At 46.0% G+C, this 17,189-nt stretch overlaps 1 protein-coding gene across 1 annotated transcript in view; it reads right to left on the bottom strand.

The window, feature by feature from the left end:
• Positions 1-17,189, bottom strand: part of LOC139407868 (neuron navigator 2-like) — a 115,217-nt gene that overhangs the window by 81,556 nt on the left and 16,472 nt on the right. Inside the window, exons 7-10 of the mRNA XM_071151741.1 lie at positions 13,505-14,531; positions 13,086-13,204; positions 4,839-4,947; positions 1,358-1,738 (exon numbers count right to left, since the gene is read on the bottom strand). Coding sequence (XP_071007842.1) covers positions 1,358-1,738; positions 4,839-4,947; positions 13,086-13,204; positions 13,505-14,531 — 1,636 coding nt within the window. The remainder of the gene's footprint in view (positions 1-1,357; positions 1,739-4,838; positions 4,948-13,085; positions 13,205-13,504; positions 14,532-17,189) is intronic.

The following is a 17,189-nucleotide window of genomic DNA, read 5'->3' as shown; positions in this document are numbered from 1 at the left end:
TATTGTGGTGTGTTGTACGATGTATAGTTTTTGTTTAAATCGATAAAAATGAGAAATAAAAAATAGCAAATACAGGCACTAGATTTCTTTTCATTATTTAATTAAGCTGGAGCGAGGCACTTTGCTATAGTCTTTTTTTTTTACCTCTCGAGATGGGAGAATCTTTTTTTTTTTAATGAGGTTGAACATGTGCTATTCATGACAGAATGTAAAGAATGATGTGACAATTCAAATTTATATCACTTCCAAAGAGTAATTTAAGAAGCCGAATTAGGAACCACTTTGTCCACCCTGTAGACTCGATGTCATAGCCAAGCATTTCTGGAATATTGTCAGGCATTAAACGCATTTGAGCAAAAGATGCAAATATATCTACTGTACACGTATTTTTAAATACATTTCACATCGCCATGGAGACCATGGGGTACATGGAATAATTATTATTTGTTTCTTTGTATGGGAACTCGCACCCTTTGACAGGTGTGGTCGTCCTATCCTTTTTTGACAAAGTGCTATCACATCACCAAGACATTCATAATGAACTTGCATAAAGCCTTTCCAGAGCAAGGACCCTGTCACCACCGACCTTCTCCATTGCTTCCGGGTCCTAGAGGACAATCAGATAATAAGGACGATTGTGGTGAACAACATCCAAGTTCTCCAGCATCCAGTGCCGGTTTCAAGCTGACAAGGAGATGATGGTAAAGTAAACAGCCTATTTTGTCCAATTCCACTGAGATGAAACACACAGCATTCTATGTCATCACATCATCTACAGACATAACCTGACCTGCATTTGGCTCCGTGTCACATGACTTACCTCTTTGTGGAGACCTCTGGTTGACTGTGTGAGGTTGTTACCACAGAACCTCTCGAGGCCCAGTAAAGGAGAGGATTCAAATCGAAGCGGGACCAGCATTCTTTCTCTAGGAGTGCATGTTGCATATGAATAAGAGCTCTCACTTTCTCATGTCATCTCAAGGCTAAGAAGAATATTTCCCATGAGCTGATTTCTCTCTAACGCACAAAGGGCAGTTTATTTTTTTGAAATCAAAACTCTCTTCCCTCTTCTCTTCCAAATAAGACAGCATGTTACCAAGCTATCTTCCAAACGAAAGACGTTGCCTGATGTCTCAAGTGATCTCTCATCTGTCGTTCTCTCTGAGCTACCACTGACAACTAAGAGACATTAGCAGAGAGGACAGTCACACTCACAAGGAGAGAAGACAGAAACACTACCATCTAGTGACAAGAAAGCAGAAAACAGAGGTGGTCCATTCATAGCGGGGTTATTGCTCTTCCCCTGGTTGCTTTCGTCAGTTGAATACATAAAAGTACAGATGTTGTGTGCACTCACCCACTGGAGACTTTGTCCATGCGGAGATTCTTCCCCAGCACGTCACCGTCGCTCATGTACCCCATGGTCTCCATGGCGATGCCCTCCAGCTCCTCCATCTTATCTGGCGGGTCCAGGTCACACACACTGTTCCTCTCCTGGCCTGGTGTCTGCCCGCCGCGGAGGTAGCGCCCGCTCTCGGGGCTCACCATGCGACTGGCACTGTCCCGTGTTGCCACCTCATACCCGTTCCCCACTGAGGGGGCGTCGCCCGCCTGCAGACGGGGGCTGGAGGGGCCCAGTCGCCAGGGCAGCGCTGGGTTGGGGCGGGGGGACAGGTTGAGCATGCCTCTCCCGCTGACCTCTGTGGTGACACTGCCGTCAAAGGTGGTCTCCAGGGTACTGGGGAGAGAGAGGGAGGCGAGGATGGGTTGAGGGTGGGGGAGGGGTAAGATCCAGATTCAAAATTAGACAGACCCCTGCTGCGAGAGGCTGTGGTGAGTCAGGAGCCAGACATGAAAAAGTCCCTGTCCAGGGCAACGGGCTGTCACTCAAATAACTCAAAGGTTTGTTCAGGGGGTGAGTGGGTCAGGACAGGAGCCTGCTGAAACCAACAGCATAGCCCAGCATACATTTCAATATGTTGGTCAGATGCTGGTCAAGCTGGTCTGACCAGCATTGTCTAGCTGGTCAAGCTGGTCTAACCAGCATGGTCAAGCTGGTTTTGTTGGTGACCAGCCTTCGCTGTGTTTTGGACACTGGTGACCAGCCTTCGCTGGGGTTTGGACTAGAGGTCGACCGATTAATCATTAATGGTTGATGATATTACTAGGTTAATTAGCTTGTCCTGCGTTGCATATAATCAATGTGGTGCCTGTTAATTTATCATCGAATCACAGCCTAATTCAACTTTGCCAAACGGGTGAAGCTCATTCGTGAAAAAAGCACATTCGTTGCACAAATGTATCTAACCATAAACATCAATGCCTTTCTATGATTTGATATTTGATAGAGCAGTCTGACTGAGCGGTGGTAGGCAGCAGCAGGCTCGTAAGCATTCATTCAAACAGCACTTCACTGCGTTTGCGAGCAGCTCTTAGCAATGCTTGAAACACAGCACTGTTTATAACTTCAAGCCTATCAACTCCTGAGATTAGGCTGGCAATACTATAGTGCCTATAAGAACATCCAATAGTCAACGGTATGTGAAATACAAATGGTATAGAGATAAATAGTCGACGCGTCATAATTCCTATAATAACTACAACCTAAAGCTTCTTAACTGGGAATATTGAAGAACTGGGAATATTGAACCACCAGCTTTCATATGTTCTCATGTTTTGAGCAAGGAACTTAAACGTTAGCTTTTTTACATGGCACATATTGCACTTTTACGTTCTTCTCCAACACTGTGTTTTTTGCATTATTTAAACCAAATTGAACGTGTTTCATTATTTATTTGAGACTAAATAGATTTTATTTATGTTTTATATTAAGATAAAATAAAAATGTTCATTGTTCATTCAGTATTGTTGCAATTGTCGTTTATTACAAATATATATACAAATTGGCCAATTAATCGGTATCAGCTTTTTTTGGTCCTCCAATAATCGGTATCGGCGTTGAAAATTCATAATCGGTCGTCCTCTAGTTTGGACATTCATGACCAGCCTTCACTGTGTTTTTGACACATACCAGCTTATGCTGGTGATGCTGGTATGCTGGTGACAAAGCTGGTCCAGCTTGGTCTAGCTGATCTGACTAGCAGGTCTGACCTTGCCCAACATTATCATATTTCCCAGCATTCTCTATTGCAGCTGATTTTTAGAATTGTTTGTTGCAATATCTTTATTTGTTTGTTGTGTTTTTGCATGTACATTGATTCATTAATCTTATAGTAAACAAAGATTAATAACATGTTGTTTAAAAAAAAAAAAAAATCTAAACTAATCCAATCTGTTAGTTGGATTTATCGCACTGGATACTGAAATGGTTGTTCCAGTTTAGATGGTTTGTGCCGTCTCATTTATCATACTTTCTAACCCTGGCAGACATTCTGCAAACATATTATGGGTGAACAAAAGTTCAAATTGTTGGATATCCCCACTCTGGCTAGATTCCAGTAGGAATTAAACGTCACTTTGCAAGCCAGCATGATGTGACTTGATGCTGGTTTTGCTGGTGACCAGCATAAGTGTCCAAAACACAGTGAAGGTTGCTCACCAGCAACAACAAAAAACACAGTGAAGGCAGGTCACCAGCAAAACACAGCGAAGGCACCACAAAAACACGCCGAAGGCACCACGAAAACGCGGCAAAGGCACCACGGAAACACGGCGAAGGCACCACAAAAACAAGGCGAAGGCACCACAAAAACACGGCGAAGGCACCACAAAAACACGGCGAAGGCACCACAAAAACGCGGCAAAGGCACCACGGAAACACGGCGAAGGCACCACGAAAAGACACAGATGAGGCTAATCACCAGCACCTATGCTGGACCAACCAATGCTGGTCTATGACAGGGTTTTTTTTTCCAGCTGGGGAGTTACCTCTCTCACTCACTGACAGACTAAAGATCAGACTGGTCTTGTAAGAGGTGGATGGAGAGAGCGAGAGCGAGAGCGAGAGAGAGAGAGAGAGAGAGAGAGAGAGAGAGAGAGAGAGAGAGAGAGACATGAGATGAGCCACTTCAACATGAAAAGCTGCATTTACATGCCGTTCAGAGAGCATGTCAATCAAAGCCCCATTCGAATGCATATACTATGAACATGTTTGTCCTGGCTGAACAATCCTACGAGTTGAACTGAACTTTTCCCTCCCATATGATGCTAAAGAGTGTAGAAATGCTTTTGGCATTGTAGATCAGCCCACCAGGAGTGCTTTTCATGTATGTTCTCCCCTTTTATCGACTCGGAAGACAAAAGCAGCTTTTAACCCAGTGCTGGCTGACCACGGGGGTCCAGTCAACCCCTCTGAGACGATTTTCACGGCTGGCCTCAGGACGAGGCGACTGGGCAACACATCAGATTCATCAGACCAGAGACAAAAGAGGATGCCTCCAGATCAACATCTGCTCTACCAGTCCAACTGCCAATCAGGCTAAAGCCTTTAGACCCCGAAGGCAGACTCTGTCATGTAGACAAGATGGAATCCAAATGGTTCACATGCTGCACATAATGGTCCTCATTTTGAACGCTTCCTTCCCACATCAATCAAAAATGAATGTCATGTTTTTGTTTCACCCTGCTGTTCTTCTGCCCTCAGTAATAGATCGCCGATGCATTACAGAGCTTGTGAAGACCCCGACATTAAATGCTCCGTGGAGAGCACTTTGCAAAGTAAGTATCCAATCATGTTTGGGAAGTGCGGCGCCAAACCACTCAAATAAACCTCTCAGTCCATAAAGAGCATCAGAAATGACACACACTCGCACTCGCATAAAATGGGTGAGTAATGAGTGACACACACAGATGGTGCTGAAGCAAGGTCAGTGATCTACCTGTGGCTGATCTGGGTTCCCCTCAGGCTGGACATGGTCTCTTCCAGGTTCTGCCTCAGATCGGCAATGTTCTTGACCGTCCGCAAGCGCCTGGCCTCAGGGTCTTCACCTAGGAGCGGAGGGGGCGGGTCTGTTAGAGACAGCCTACCTGAAACAGCTGCTACGTCAAACCACACACGTGGCACAGGCTCGCCAGGACATCCTCAGAAATGTGCATCTTTCCTTCAAAAGGTACCCATTAACACTTGAAACAGACCATTCACAACAAGAGGGCCCCAAACGTTGCATTACAGTCCTGTAGCTCCTTCAGGGCCAGAAGAAATATACATACAAAAAAACGGCATATGAATTCTCTGTGCTTTTGAGGAAAGAAAACGTTGATAATGTTCTTACGATCAGTCAAAACAGTTGCTGGGAAGGAGAAAAGCTTGGCCAACTAATTCACCCTTTTTCCAAATAAACATGAGCGGTAGGTGAGTGGAGGGTGTTGCTGGGCAGATTGAAATGTATTTGCCTATCACACACACACACACACACACACACACACACACACACACACACACACACACACGCTGCCGTGACATGGAAACGTGGGCTGGAGAGCTGAGGAGCACTACCAGTCAAGGCATTCCAGGGGGGCCTTGAAGGGAACACAAACGAGCCCATTCACAGGGCTAAACCTGCCCTTTACAACACCACTAACTCCTTACAGGCAGCCCTTTGATGGAGGGATTGTGTAACTTTTCTCCCGTTTTAAAGCTGACCTCCCTTGACCAAGTCCCGATTCACGTCAGCTTCACTGAGAAACATAACGGTGAGGGCTGACAGAATGTTCCGCCGGCAGAGTAACGGTAACATGCTCTGAATGCTCTGAATGCTTTGAGAGCACGCATGCACACATACACAAGTACTTACTCTCGTGTTTCTCATATATCTCCAGCATGGTGAGGAGGATCTCCTCGTTGAGTTGAGCGATGCCGTCCCAGACACAGGTCTGCTGCAGGTGCACCTGGTACAGCCGGCTCTGCCTCCGACTGGACACATAGTTCTCCTCCCAGGTCACATGCTTGGTTCTGACCTCTGACGTCCTGGCTGTCTGCCTCAGGGTCACAGGGTCACAGCTCTCGGCGCCCTCTCTTCCTGGACTCTCCAGAGTCTCCACAGAGGTGTTTAGCTCAATGGCTGGTTGTCTAGTTTCGTCTGGCGTTGGTCTGGTGGGGATGGGGATGTGACAGGCGGGGTGGCTGTGCTGGCTGGAGCCCCTCAGGGTAACACTACCCAGAGACAGTCTGGTCCTGGTTCGGTCTCTGCTGTGTCCTACCTCTCTGCCACTGGCTCTGCTGGGTGAGGAGTCATTGCTGCTGCCATTCTTACCAACACCCTCCTTGTTTCCGTGAGGAAGCATTTCTTCTCTCTCCATGTAGTCCTTACTAGGTGCTCCAAGTCTCTGACACAAGTCCTGTCTGATATTGACACATCCTCTCCATGACACGTTAGGATTCGGATCGGAACAGAACGTAAGTGAGTGCTCGTTTTCTTGAAAATCCTTCGGCCTCGAATTGACAGAGAGAGAATGATGTCGCTGACACAACTGCTCCAGCGTTGCCCACTCCTCCTGTGGCGACTGGTTTGTCTGGAGAAAGGCCTCTCCAGCCATCCACAACGCACGCACACACACACACACACACACACACACACACACACACAGTGTGGTGAGGAGCCTTGGCAACTCCATGACATCCACAGCCTTTAACATGCAGATGAGCTTTTCCTGTTCCATTCAGTCAGCCCCTGGCCTTTTCTCTCCCCCCTGGCTGCCATGTTAGACACAGAGACACAGATTCCGGGCTGGGGCTGCCTCAGGACAAAACTCCATCACTTCACCAGTCAACACCAGGGTCAAAACAAGCCTCTCTCTCCACACTCTCTCAACGAGTCTTGCAATTCATACAAAGCTCAATAGGAATCCAGTGTTTCACTTTTCTTTATTTTTCCATCTCAATATTTTTCTGTTTTCTGTGTGGCAGCAGAGCAGCTCTCCAAATGAACAGTACCAACCAACATAAACCCACTTACTTCCTGGCTGAGAAACTAAGAGTTTCCAATAACGTTTTTTTTCCACAGTGCTGTTAATTGAATTCAGACAGACTTTGTGTGGGCCTGCCAAATCATTGTGAACTTTGAGGCAATATCTCTGATCCATTACGAAGAGGCTAAAAAGAATCCACAGGGAACTGAGGCTTTTGCCCTCCATGGTGGCATTTTGATTCAGTCCTCGCTATAGAGTACTGACATGTATAGCTGGGAAGAGAGACCCTCATTTGTGCCTGGGAACAATACGAGGCTGAAAAAAAATGGTTTCCATGGACAGGATCCTTTGATGCTAATGAGACTTAGCTATTTATCACCAGAAACCGATGCTGGCACTAAGACTGCACTCAATGAGCTGTAGAAGTCCATAAGCAAACAAGAAAATCCTTTAATGCAGGAAAACTTACATATTTTTTACCTGCTTTCTAACATGACGTCACAAAACACTCAAGGCCACCTTTATTCCACAAACAGAGACACATGCAAAGCTCTCCCTCGCCCTCCATTTGGAAAATCTGACCGAAATTCTATCCTGATTCCTGCTTACAAGAAAAAACTAAAGCAGGAAGTACAAGTGACTCGCTCTATACTGAAGTGGTCAGATGACGCGGATGCTAAGCTACAGGGCTGTTTTGCTAGCACAGACTGAAATATGTTCTGGGATTCCTCCGATGGCATTGAGGAGTACACCACCTCAGTCACCGGCTTCATCAATAAGTGCATCGATGATGTCGTCCCCACAGTGACCGTACATACAGTGGGGAGAACTAGTATTTGATACACTGCCGATTTTGCAGGTTTTCCTACTTACAAAGCATGTAGAGGTCTGTAATTTTTATCATAGGTACACTTCAACTGTGAGAGACGGAATCTAAAACAAAAATGCAGAAAATCACATTGTGTGATATTTAAGTAATTAATTTGCATTTTATTGCATGCCATAAGTATTTGATACATCAGAAAAGCAGAACTTAATATTTGGTACAGAAACCTTTGTTTGCAATTACAGAGATCATACGTTTCCTGTAGTTCTTGACCAGGTTTGCACACACTGCAGCAGGGATTTTGGCCCACTCCTCCATACAGACCTCCAGATCCTTCAGGTTTCGGGGTTGTCACTGGGCAATACGGACTTTCAGCTCCCTCCAAAGATTTTCTATTGGTTTCAGGTCTCGAGACTGGCTAGGCCACTCCAGGACCTTGAGATGCTTCTTATGGAGCCACTCCTTAGTTGCCCTGGCTGTGTGCTTCGGGTCGTTGTCATGCTGGAAGACCTAGCCACGACCCATCTTCAATGCTCTTACTGAGGGAAGGAGGTTGTTGGCAAAAGATCTTGCGATACATGGCCCCATCCATCCTCCCCTCAATACGGTGCAGTCGTCCTGTCCCCTTTGCAGAAAAGCATCCCCAAATAATGATTTTTCCACCTCCATGCTTCACGGTTGGGATGGTGTACTTGGGGTTTTACTCATCCTTCTTCTTCCTCCAAACATGGCGAGTGGAGTTTAGACCAAAAAGTTATATTTTTGTCTCATCAGACCACATGACCTTCTCCCATTGCTCCTCTGGATCATCCAGATGGTCATTGGCAAACTTCAGACGGGACATGCGCTGGCTTGAGCAGGGGGACCTTGCGTGCGCTGCAGGATTTTAATCCATGACGGCCTAGTGTGTTACTAATGGTTTTCTTTGAGACTGGAATCCCAGCTCTCTTCAGGTCATTGACCAGGTCCTGCCGTGTAGTTCTGGGCTGATCCCTCACCTTCCTCATGATAATTGATGCCCCACGAGGTGAGATCTTGCATGGAGCCCCAGACCGAGGGTGATTGACCGTCATCTTGAACTTCTTCCATTTTCTAATAATTGCGCCAACAGCTGTTGCCTTCTCACCAAGCTGCTTGCCTATTGTCCTGTAGCCGATCCCAGCCTTGTGCAGGTCTACAATTTTATCCCTGATGTCCTTACACAGCTCTCTGGTCTTGGCCATTGTGGAGAGGTTGGAGTCTGTTTGATTGAGTGTGTGGACAGGTGTCTTTTATACAGGTAACGAGTTCAAACAGATGCAGTTAATACAGGTAATGAGTGGAGAACAGGAGTTCTTCTTAAAGAAAAACGAACAGGTCTGTGAGAGCCGGAATTCTTACTGGTTGGTAGGTGATCAAATACTTATATCATGCAATAAAATGCAAATTAATTACTTAAATATCATACAATGTGATTTTCTGGATTTTTGTTTTAGATTCCGTCTCACAGTTGAAGTGTACCAATGATAAAAATTACAGACCTCTACATGCTTTGTAAGTAGGAAAACCTGCAAAATTGGCAGTGTATAAAATACTTGTTCTCCCCACTGTACATACCCCAACCAGAAGCCATGGATTACAGGCAACATCTGCACCGAGCTAAACGCTAGAGCTGTCACTTTCAAGGAGCGGGACACTAATCCGGACTCTTATAAGAAATCCTGCTATGCCCTCAGACAAACCATCAAACAGGCAAAGCATCAATACAGGACTAAGATTGAATCCTACTACATCAGCTCTGACGCTTGTCGGATGTGGCAGGGCTTGGAAAAATATTACGGACTGCAAAGGGAAACCCAGCCGCGAGCTGCCCAGTGACGTGAGCCTACCAGACAGGCTAAATGCCTTTTATGCTCGGCAAGCAACACTGAAGGATGCATGAGAGCATCAGCTGTTCCGGATAACTGTGTGATCACGCTCTCCGTAGCCGATGTGAGTATGACCTTTAAACAGGTCAACACTCATAAGGACGCAGAACCAGATGGATTACCAGTGAAGGCTCCTCAGATGAGGAAGGGGAGGACCATCCTCCTCAGTGAATTTCATAAAAATGGTAAAATATTGAAAAGTTACCTTTTTAGATAGAACTATACTAAATATATTCACTTGTAACCAAATAACTGATTAAAACACACTGTTTTACCTCTTGGTACATTGACTTCAATACAAAACCTAGGTTGCTCTTGGTTCTCACCCCCTGTCATTGACCCCCACAGTAATTATGACAACAAATGCAGCTGGCTAGTTTAGTTACTCAAACACCCGGCTCAAACAGAGGGATGCAATGTCAGCTAGTTGGCTATGACTATACAACACAACATTAGAACTCTTCCAAGTCAAGGTAATCTTTTGGCTTTTTTATTGCCACCAGGGCCAACCGGCGTAACTGCTTACTGACTGTACACTGTAACGTTACTGCATGATTGTAGCGGGTTTACTAACGCATTTGTTCTATTAGCTGTGTTACTTTAGCTAATATGGGAACAACGATGTAGGCTGTGTGTAGGAGTTATGACATGGTTTGGCTTGGAATGGTTTTTTCGCCTGGTCACATACAGCTGATGTGTTGTTCATTGAAGTCCACAAATGAAGGGAAAGGGTGAAAGGAGGAGAGTGCATAGAGGCGAGAAGGAATACAATGTGGCTGCTATGAAAGTGAACTATGTTTATGCATGATCAGGGGTGAATTCATTCCGCCGATCCTGTTGAAAAACGTTTCTTAAACGGAAACAAATGAAACGGGGATAAAAATACCTGAATTTGTTCAATAGAAACTCTCGTTTGTAACTGCTGGACTAATGATTACACCCTAGATAAGCTAGATGCAGGCAAGAGTGTGCAAGGCAGAATTTAATGTGTCACTGTCTGTTCATGTGTCACTGTTTGTCATCTCAACATTTTCTCCCGACCTGTTGTGCACCAACGTTGTAAACTTTCATTCACAGGCTAGGTTGTAGCATGATGGGTATAAGGAAAATGCAAGTATCATGTAGTAGCCTAAACCTATCTATGCTACATTGAGCTGGGTGAATGGAATATGAATGACAGACATCCAACATGCGGTCATGTATAGAAATAGGGCCATGCTCATGAAAAAAAATTGTCCTCCCTCATCATAAACGGCACTGACCGCCACTGGTCTTCACTGACATTTTCAACCTCTCCCTGACCGAGTCTGTAATACCTACATGGTTCAAGCAGACCACCATAGTCCCTGAGCCCAAGGAAGCGAAGGTAACCTGCCTAAATGACTACCGCCCCGTAGCACTCATGTCTTTAGCCATGAAGTGCTTTGAAAAGCTGGTCATGGCTCACATCAACACCATCATCTCTGAAACCCTAGACCCACAACAATACGCATACCGCTCCAAAAGATTCACGTATGACGCAATCACAATTTCCCTCCACACTGCCCTTTCCCACCTGGACAAAAGGAACACCTATGTGAGAATGCTGTTCATTGACTACAGCTCAGCGTTCAACACCATAGTGCCCTCAAAGCTCATCACTAAGCTAAGGACCCTGGGACTAAACATCTCCCTCTGCAACTAGATCCTGAACTTCCTGACGGGCCGCTCCCAGGTGGTAAGGGTAGGTAACAACACATCTGCCACACTGATCCGCAACAAGAGGGCCCCTCAGAGGTGCGTGCTTAGTCCGCTCCTGTATTCCTTGTTAACCCACGATTGCGTGGCCAAGCACGACTCCAACACCATCATTAAGTTTGCCGATGACGCGACAGTGGTAGGCCTGATCACCGACAACAACGAGACAGCCTATAGGGAGGAGGTCAGAGACCTGGCCATGTGGTGCCAGGACAACAACCTCTCCCTCAACGTCATCAAGACAAAGGAGCTGATCGTGGACTACAGGAAAAGGAGGGCTGAATTCTCATCGACAGTGCTGTAGTGGATCAGATCGAGAGTTTCAAGTTCATTGGTGTCCACATCACCAACAAAATATCATGGTCCAAACACACCAAGACAGTCGCGAAAATGGCACGACACTGCCTATACCCTTTCAGGGGACTGAAAAGATTTGGCATGGATTCCCAGATACTCAAAAAGTTATACAGCTGCACCATCGAGAGCATCCTGACCGGTTGCATCACCGACTGGTATGGCAACTGCTCAACCTCCAACCGTAAGGCACTACAGAGGGTAGTGCGAACGGCTCAGTTCATCACTGGGGCCAAGCTTCCTGCCATCCAGGGCCTCTATACTAGACGGTGTCAGAGGAAGGCCCAAAAAATTGTCAAAGACTCGAGCCACCCAAGCCATAGACTGTTCTCTCTGCTACCGCACAGCAAGCTGTACCGGAGTGCAAAGTCTAGGTCTAAAAGGCTCCTTAACAGCTTCTACCCCCAAGCCATAAGACTGCTGAACAATTAATCAAATGGCTACCCAGACTATTTGCATTGACCCCCCCCCCCCACACACACACACTTTACCCCCTACCTACATGTACCTATTACCTCAATTACCTCGACTAACCTGTACCCCAGCACATTGACTTGGAACTGGTACCCCTTCTATGCAACATAGCCTCGTTATTGTTATTTAAAAAAAAATATTTTTAAGCATGAGGTTATAAGTAACAAGAACATTTCCTAGGACACAGGGTGAAACAGTGAAATAATACCATTCTATTGTTTGAGGAGAGTTCAGTTTTGAACATAAAAAGTTATTAATAAACAAATTAGGCACATTTGGGCAGTCTTGGTACAACATTTTCAGTCTAAAACTTTGCACATACACTGCTGCCATCTAGTGGCCAAAATCTAAATTGCAGCTGGGCTGGAATAATACATTACGGCCTTTCTCTTGCATTTCAAAGATGATGGTACAAAAAAATACAAAAGAACAGTTGTTTCTTTCTTTGTATTATTTTTTACCAGATCTAATGTGTGTTATTCTCATACATTCCTTTCACATTTCCACAAACTTCAAAATGTTTCCTTTCAAATGGTACCAAGAATATGCATACAGGCAGTTCGATTTGGGCATGTCATTTTAGGAGAAAATTGAAAAAAGGGGCGAATCCTTAATAGGTTTAAGGGGCTCGTAAGTAAGCACTTCAGTCGTATTTAGCGCATCAAATTTGATTTTGATTTGAATTTCGATTTTTGCCGTTCACAACACTCATCTTCTTAACTACAGTCTTTTACCGGAACAGTGAAAAAAAGACCCCGTTTCAATCTGCATGTGCAGTGTGAGGAGAATCTCTTGAATAACTACTCAGCAAACACAAATGATGTCTAGTATGCTCGGAAAGCTGTGAGATTTGACCAGTGAACGGACATTGTGATGTACAGCGACACATGTACTCATACATCGTAGTGAGCCAGTCTTACCTGTGAGGTCCGACAGGGAGTTGTGTGCTGATTTGCTGTAGGCTGCAGTCTCCCTGTGACACTCCAGTGACCCTGCTGCCTCCATCATCATGTCTAATCCGGTCACATCTGGCTGAGACCTATAGGACATGACAGTAACAACAAAGACAGTGAGAGATGTCACAGAGCCCTCTCTCAGTCTACCTCTCTGTGCCTCTCTCTACCTCTGCGCTCCATCAGAAGTAAACAGTTGCCAGAGAGTATATGTAGTTCAGTCCTCTCCAATTAGTCATTTAATATCATCTTTAAGCTTATACAGATCCTCGACAATCGGTAAAAAGGTTTGATATGTGGTATGTATAAAATGTTTGACATTGTGGTATATTCCTACTATCAAACTATGAAAGCTCAAATTCTGTACATCAAAGCGGGCGTAGTACCTGTACATGAATGGTGCAACAGTAGCAGTGTTGGGGTGGTTGTATTGCTGCTGAGGATGAGGTAGCTGAACACTGATGGTGTTGCTGGCTGTGGTAGCGACTGGGGGCACTCCGTTGGTGTGGTGATAGTGAGACCTCCCTTCAGAGGCGGCCAGGCTGGAGCAGGAGCTTCTGCTGTCCAGCTGGCCCTTGTGCACCGAGAGACCACCACCCCCACCGGCCCTCAAAGTGCGGGGCCTCTCTCCATCTCGACCAGAAGAGGTCTTCCCTGCCTTGGAACCTGGCTTTGGTATTCCACTGTGTGCTGCTGAGGCTGAGCTCTCCTTTGTGCCACTGCCAGCCTTGCCTCCTTTTGGGATGAAGCTAGTGATCTTGGCATTCCTCTTGGGCTCCGCTGCGTCTGAACCTTCTACCTCCTGCCTGGTGTTGTCCCTGCATACCTCCTGCTCTGTGACTGACCCCAACTTGGAGCCTTCCTCCTGGGCCTTGTCTCTCTCCTTGAGCCTGGCCTTGTCTTTCTCCTCCCCAGTCTTCAGAGAGCTCTTCCTGGGGGTGAGGGCCCGGCTGAAAGTGCGCTGGGCAATGCCCTTCAGGGCCAGTTTGGGGCTGGTCGCCATGGAGCTGGGGGGCCGGGAGTTCCCATTCGCCTCTTCCAGGGGATCCACGCCGGTGGGGCGCACCTCCATCGCTTCCGTCTCCTTCCCCGTCGGACTGTTAGTCAGGACTCCAGCTGCCTTGGAGGTTCCTTTGGTGTTGAAAAGCTTGAGTTTCTCCAGCATGGACTTCTGGGCAATGACTTTAGGGGGGACCTCTAGGGGTGGGACCACGGGCTGCCTGGTGGGAGGGTCCTGCTTGACGGACAGCATGGAGGAGGTGGCGCTGTGCTTGACGTTCAGGGACTTACTCCTCCAGGGCTTGCTGCTGTTGCCTGCATCGGGCTGGGGTATGGAGGAAGAAGAGCAACCATTGATGGGCCCTGGAGACAGACCATGCTCAGTCATGATGGGGGAGGCCATGGAGCTTCTCTCTGTGGAGATACACAAACAGAGGCAGGGAGAGATGAGGGAGGACAGAATGCCTGCTGTAGATCGAGATCTCTCTTTGAATAGTTATGGTTGGGATAAGGGATCGAAAGCCATCGATCAGGTGACACCATTCATTCCAATGTGAAGACTCAGTAGCGCATTGAAGCCAAATGAAGTCGGTTAAGATGGCATCTCATGGAGACATAACATGCGCTGTTTGAGCTTCTCCAGGAAGTGACATTGCAGGCTAGTTCAGCGCTGCCCCCTCTCATTGAGTAACTCCAGTTGAAGGCTGACTGGAGTACTGCAAGCTGCCATTAGAAACAACAATTATCTTCTTCTGTGTGCAATAAAAAAAAAGATGGTTCAAGGACATAGATCTGATGTATTAGAAGCAATTATTTGGTACCATGATTGTCTTCTAAACATTGACCACAAAGATTGACCACGAAGATTGTCATTTTTCCATTCACTGTAATGGGGGATCCTGTTTTCTGCCTGCCTGCAGAACCAAGGTTGGCCTTGAACCTCTGTGACTTCAATGAGAGGCGGCAGTCGTTCTCCCCTAGGATGTCTGTCTGTCTGTCTGTCTGTCTGTCTTTCTGTCTGTCTGTCTGTCTGTCTGTCTGTCACTCACTCACTCACTCACTCACTCACTCACTCACTCACTCACTCACACTGGTCTCCATGGCTACACTGGGCTTCACACAATACTGATCTAATGCAATACAAAATTATTACTCTACGAATTACATGCTGAGTAAACACATACTCTATCTACAATTTGGTATAAGAGTCATGAAATACACTCCAAAACTCGAAATATTAATTGCAAACAGTTCTGATCAAAAAAATACATTTCTCAGTATAATTTAGAGTACCCCAGCAATCTTTAACATGCAGATATTTAATTATCAATTAGCTGGGAAATCTATTGTTATTAACATCCTTTAAGCATATCTGACCTACCTCTAAGTCCAGTAGTCTACATGGGCAACAACAAGCAGGGAAACTCGCTTCAGACGTTAATCCACTCTCAGTAAGCACACCTTCAGAGTAAACCCAGCCACATACCTGTCTTTTACCATGCCTGAGGGGAGGTAAACAAAAATGTACTGCCCCAGCTAGCAGACGTTTAAATTTCAAACCCAAACATCAGCGGCCGGTTGTGTACAGTTTAGAGTGCAAGGCTATGCAGAATACCTGGGAGAGAGAGAGTCAATCATGAAAGCCTGTCTGTTCTTGCCAACTCAACACTGAACACCAGTGACCATATACAACTGTCACACACACACACACACACACACACACACACACACACACACACACACACACACACACACACACACACACACGCACACACACACACACACACACACACACACACACACACACACCTCAGCTCAGCTCACAAATAACGCTCTAACAATGTTGAGCTTTGTAACACATACATGCAGTAAATCGCACACATGCATAATTAACTTAGCTTATACGCTGAGTGTACAAAACATTAAGAACAGCAGCTCTTTTCCATGACATAGACTGACCAGGTGAAACCAGGTGAAAATGGTGATCCCTTATGGATGTCCCTTGTTGATGTTAAATCCACTTCAATCCGTGTAGATGAAAAGGAGGAGACAGGATAAAGAAGGATTTTTAAGTCTTGAGACAATTGGGACATGGATTGTGCATGTGTGCCACTTAGAGGGTGAATGACAAAAGATGTAAGTGCCTTTGAAAGGGGTATGACAGTAGCTGACAACTGTGGGAAGCATTGGAGTCAACATGGGCCAGCAACCCTGTGGAACGCTCGCGACACCTTGTAGAGTCCATGCCCAGACCAAATTGAGTCTGTTAATGAGGACAAAAAGAGGAATGCAACTCAATAGTAGGAAGGTGTTCTTAATGTTTTTTTTACTCTCGGCGTATGTTGTTTTTAGACCTCAGAGGCATCAACGACTTGATTTGTCATCAGGCTCACTTGTTAAGCTCATAACCCTGGCTAGGAAGTAGCGTGTTTCAAAGGGAAACATTTATCAGCAGTGTTGCGCACCAGTCTCCAACAAAATGTACAACTCAACACCAAACCCTTTCCCTCCCCGAAAAGTGTTGATTCTTTCCCAACAAATGGATACCCAGCAGGTGTCCTGGCCTCTCTGTGTCCACCACTAGTGCTCAGGTTCACAGGTCAAATCACCAGAGGCACTTGGCCAAAAGCACTCAACTCCCCGTTAGTTACACTATATACTCAGTAGCTTCAGACGCTCCGTACCGTATACTTCCCAGTGTCCCCGTGCCGTGGAAAGGTGTGCTCACAGCATTCCCAGCCCGGCAGCTGCTCCAGGGTCTAATGGTCAAGTGCAGCGGGAAACTGTTTTACATTCTCAATTACTAGACCGTAATTCTGTTTGTGTGGGAACCCTTTAACGATCATGAGTACTTCCTTTCACCTCAGTCACTCGCGGCGACATACGAGTGTTCTGTTCCACCGGGTGTAACTAGAAACACATTGGACCTTTCACATCATATAGTAGGACAGAATTGAGGTGAACAAGATTTTTTCTTTTGTGATTGTGGCGAATTCATTGTAGTCGTCATGTCTCTCATTCACCGCCTAAAGAAATGCATCTACGTAGCACATGTATAAGTGAGTTAGACAA

The sequence above is a fragment of the Oncorhynchus clarkii genome, chromosome 1 (genome assembly GCF_045791955.1).
Source record: "Oncorhynchus clarkii lewisi isolate Uvic-CL-2024 chromosome 1, UVic_Ocla_1.0, whole genome shotgun sequence".
Classification (NCBI taxonomy): Eukaryota; Metazoa; Chordata; class Actinopteri; order Salmoniformes; family Salmonidae; genus Oncorhynchus; species Oncorhynchus clarkii.
This window is presented reverse-complemented; position numbering and strand designations above follow the sequence as displayed.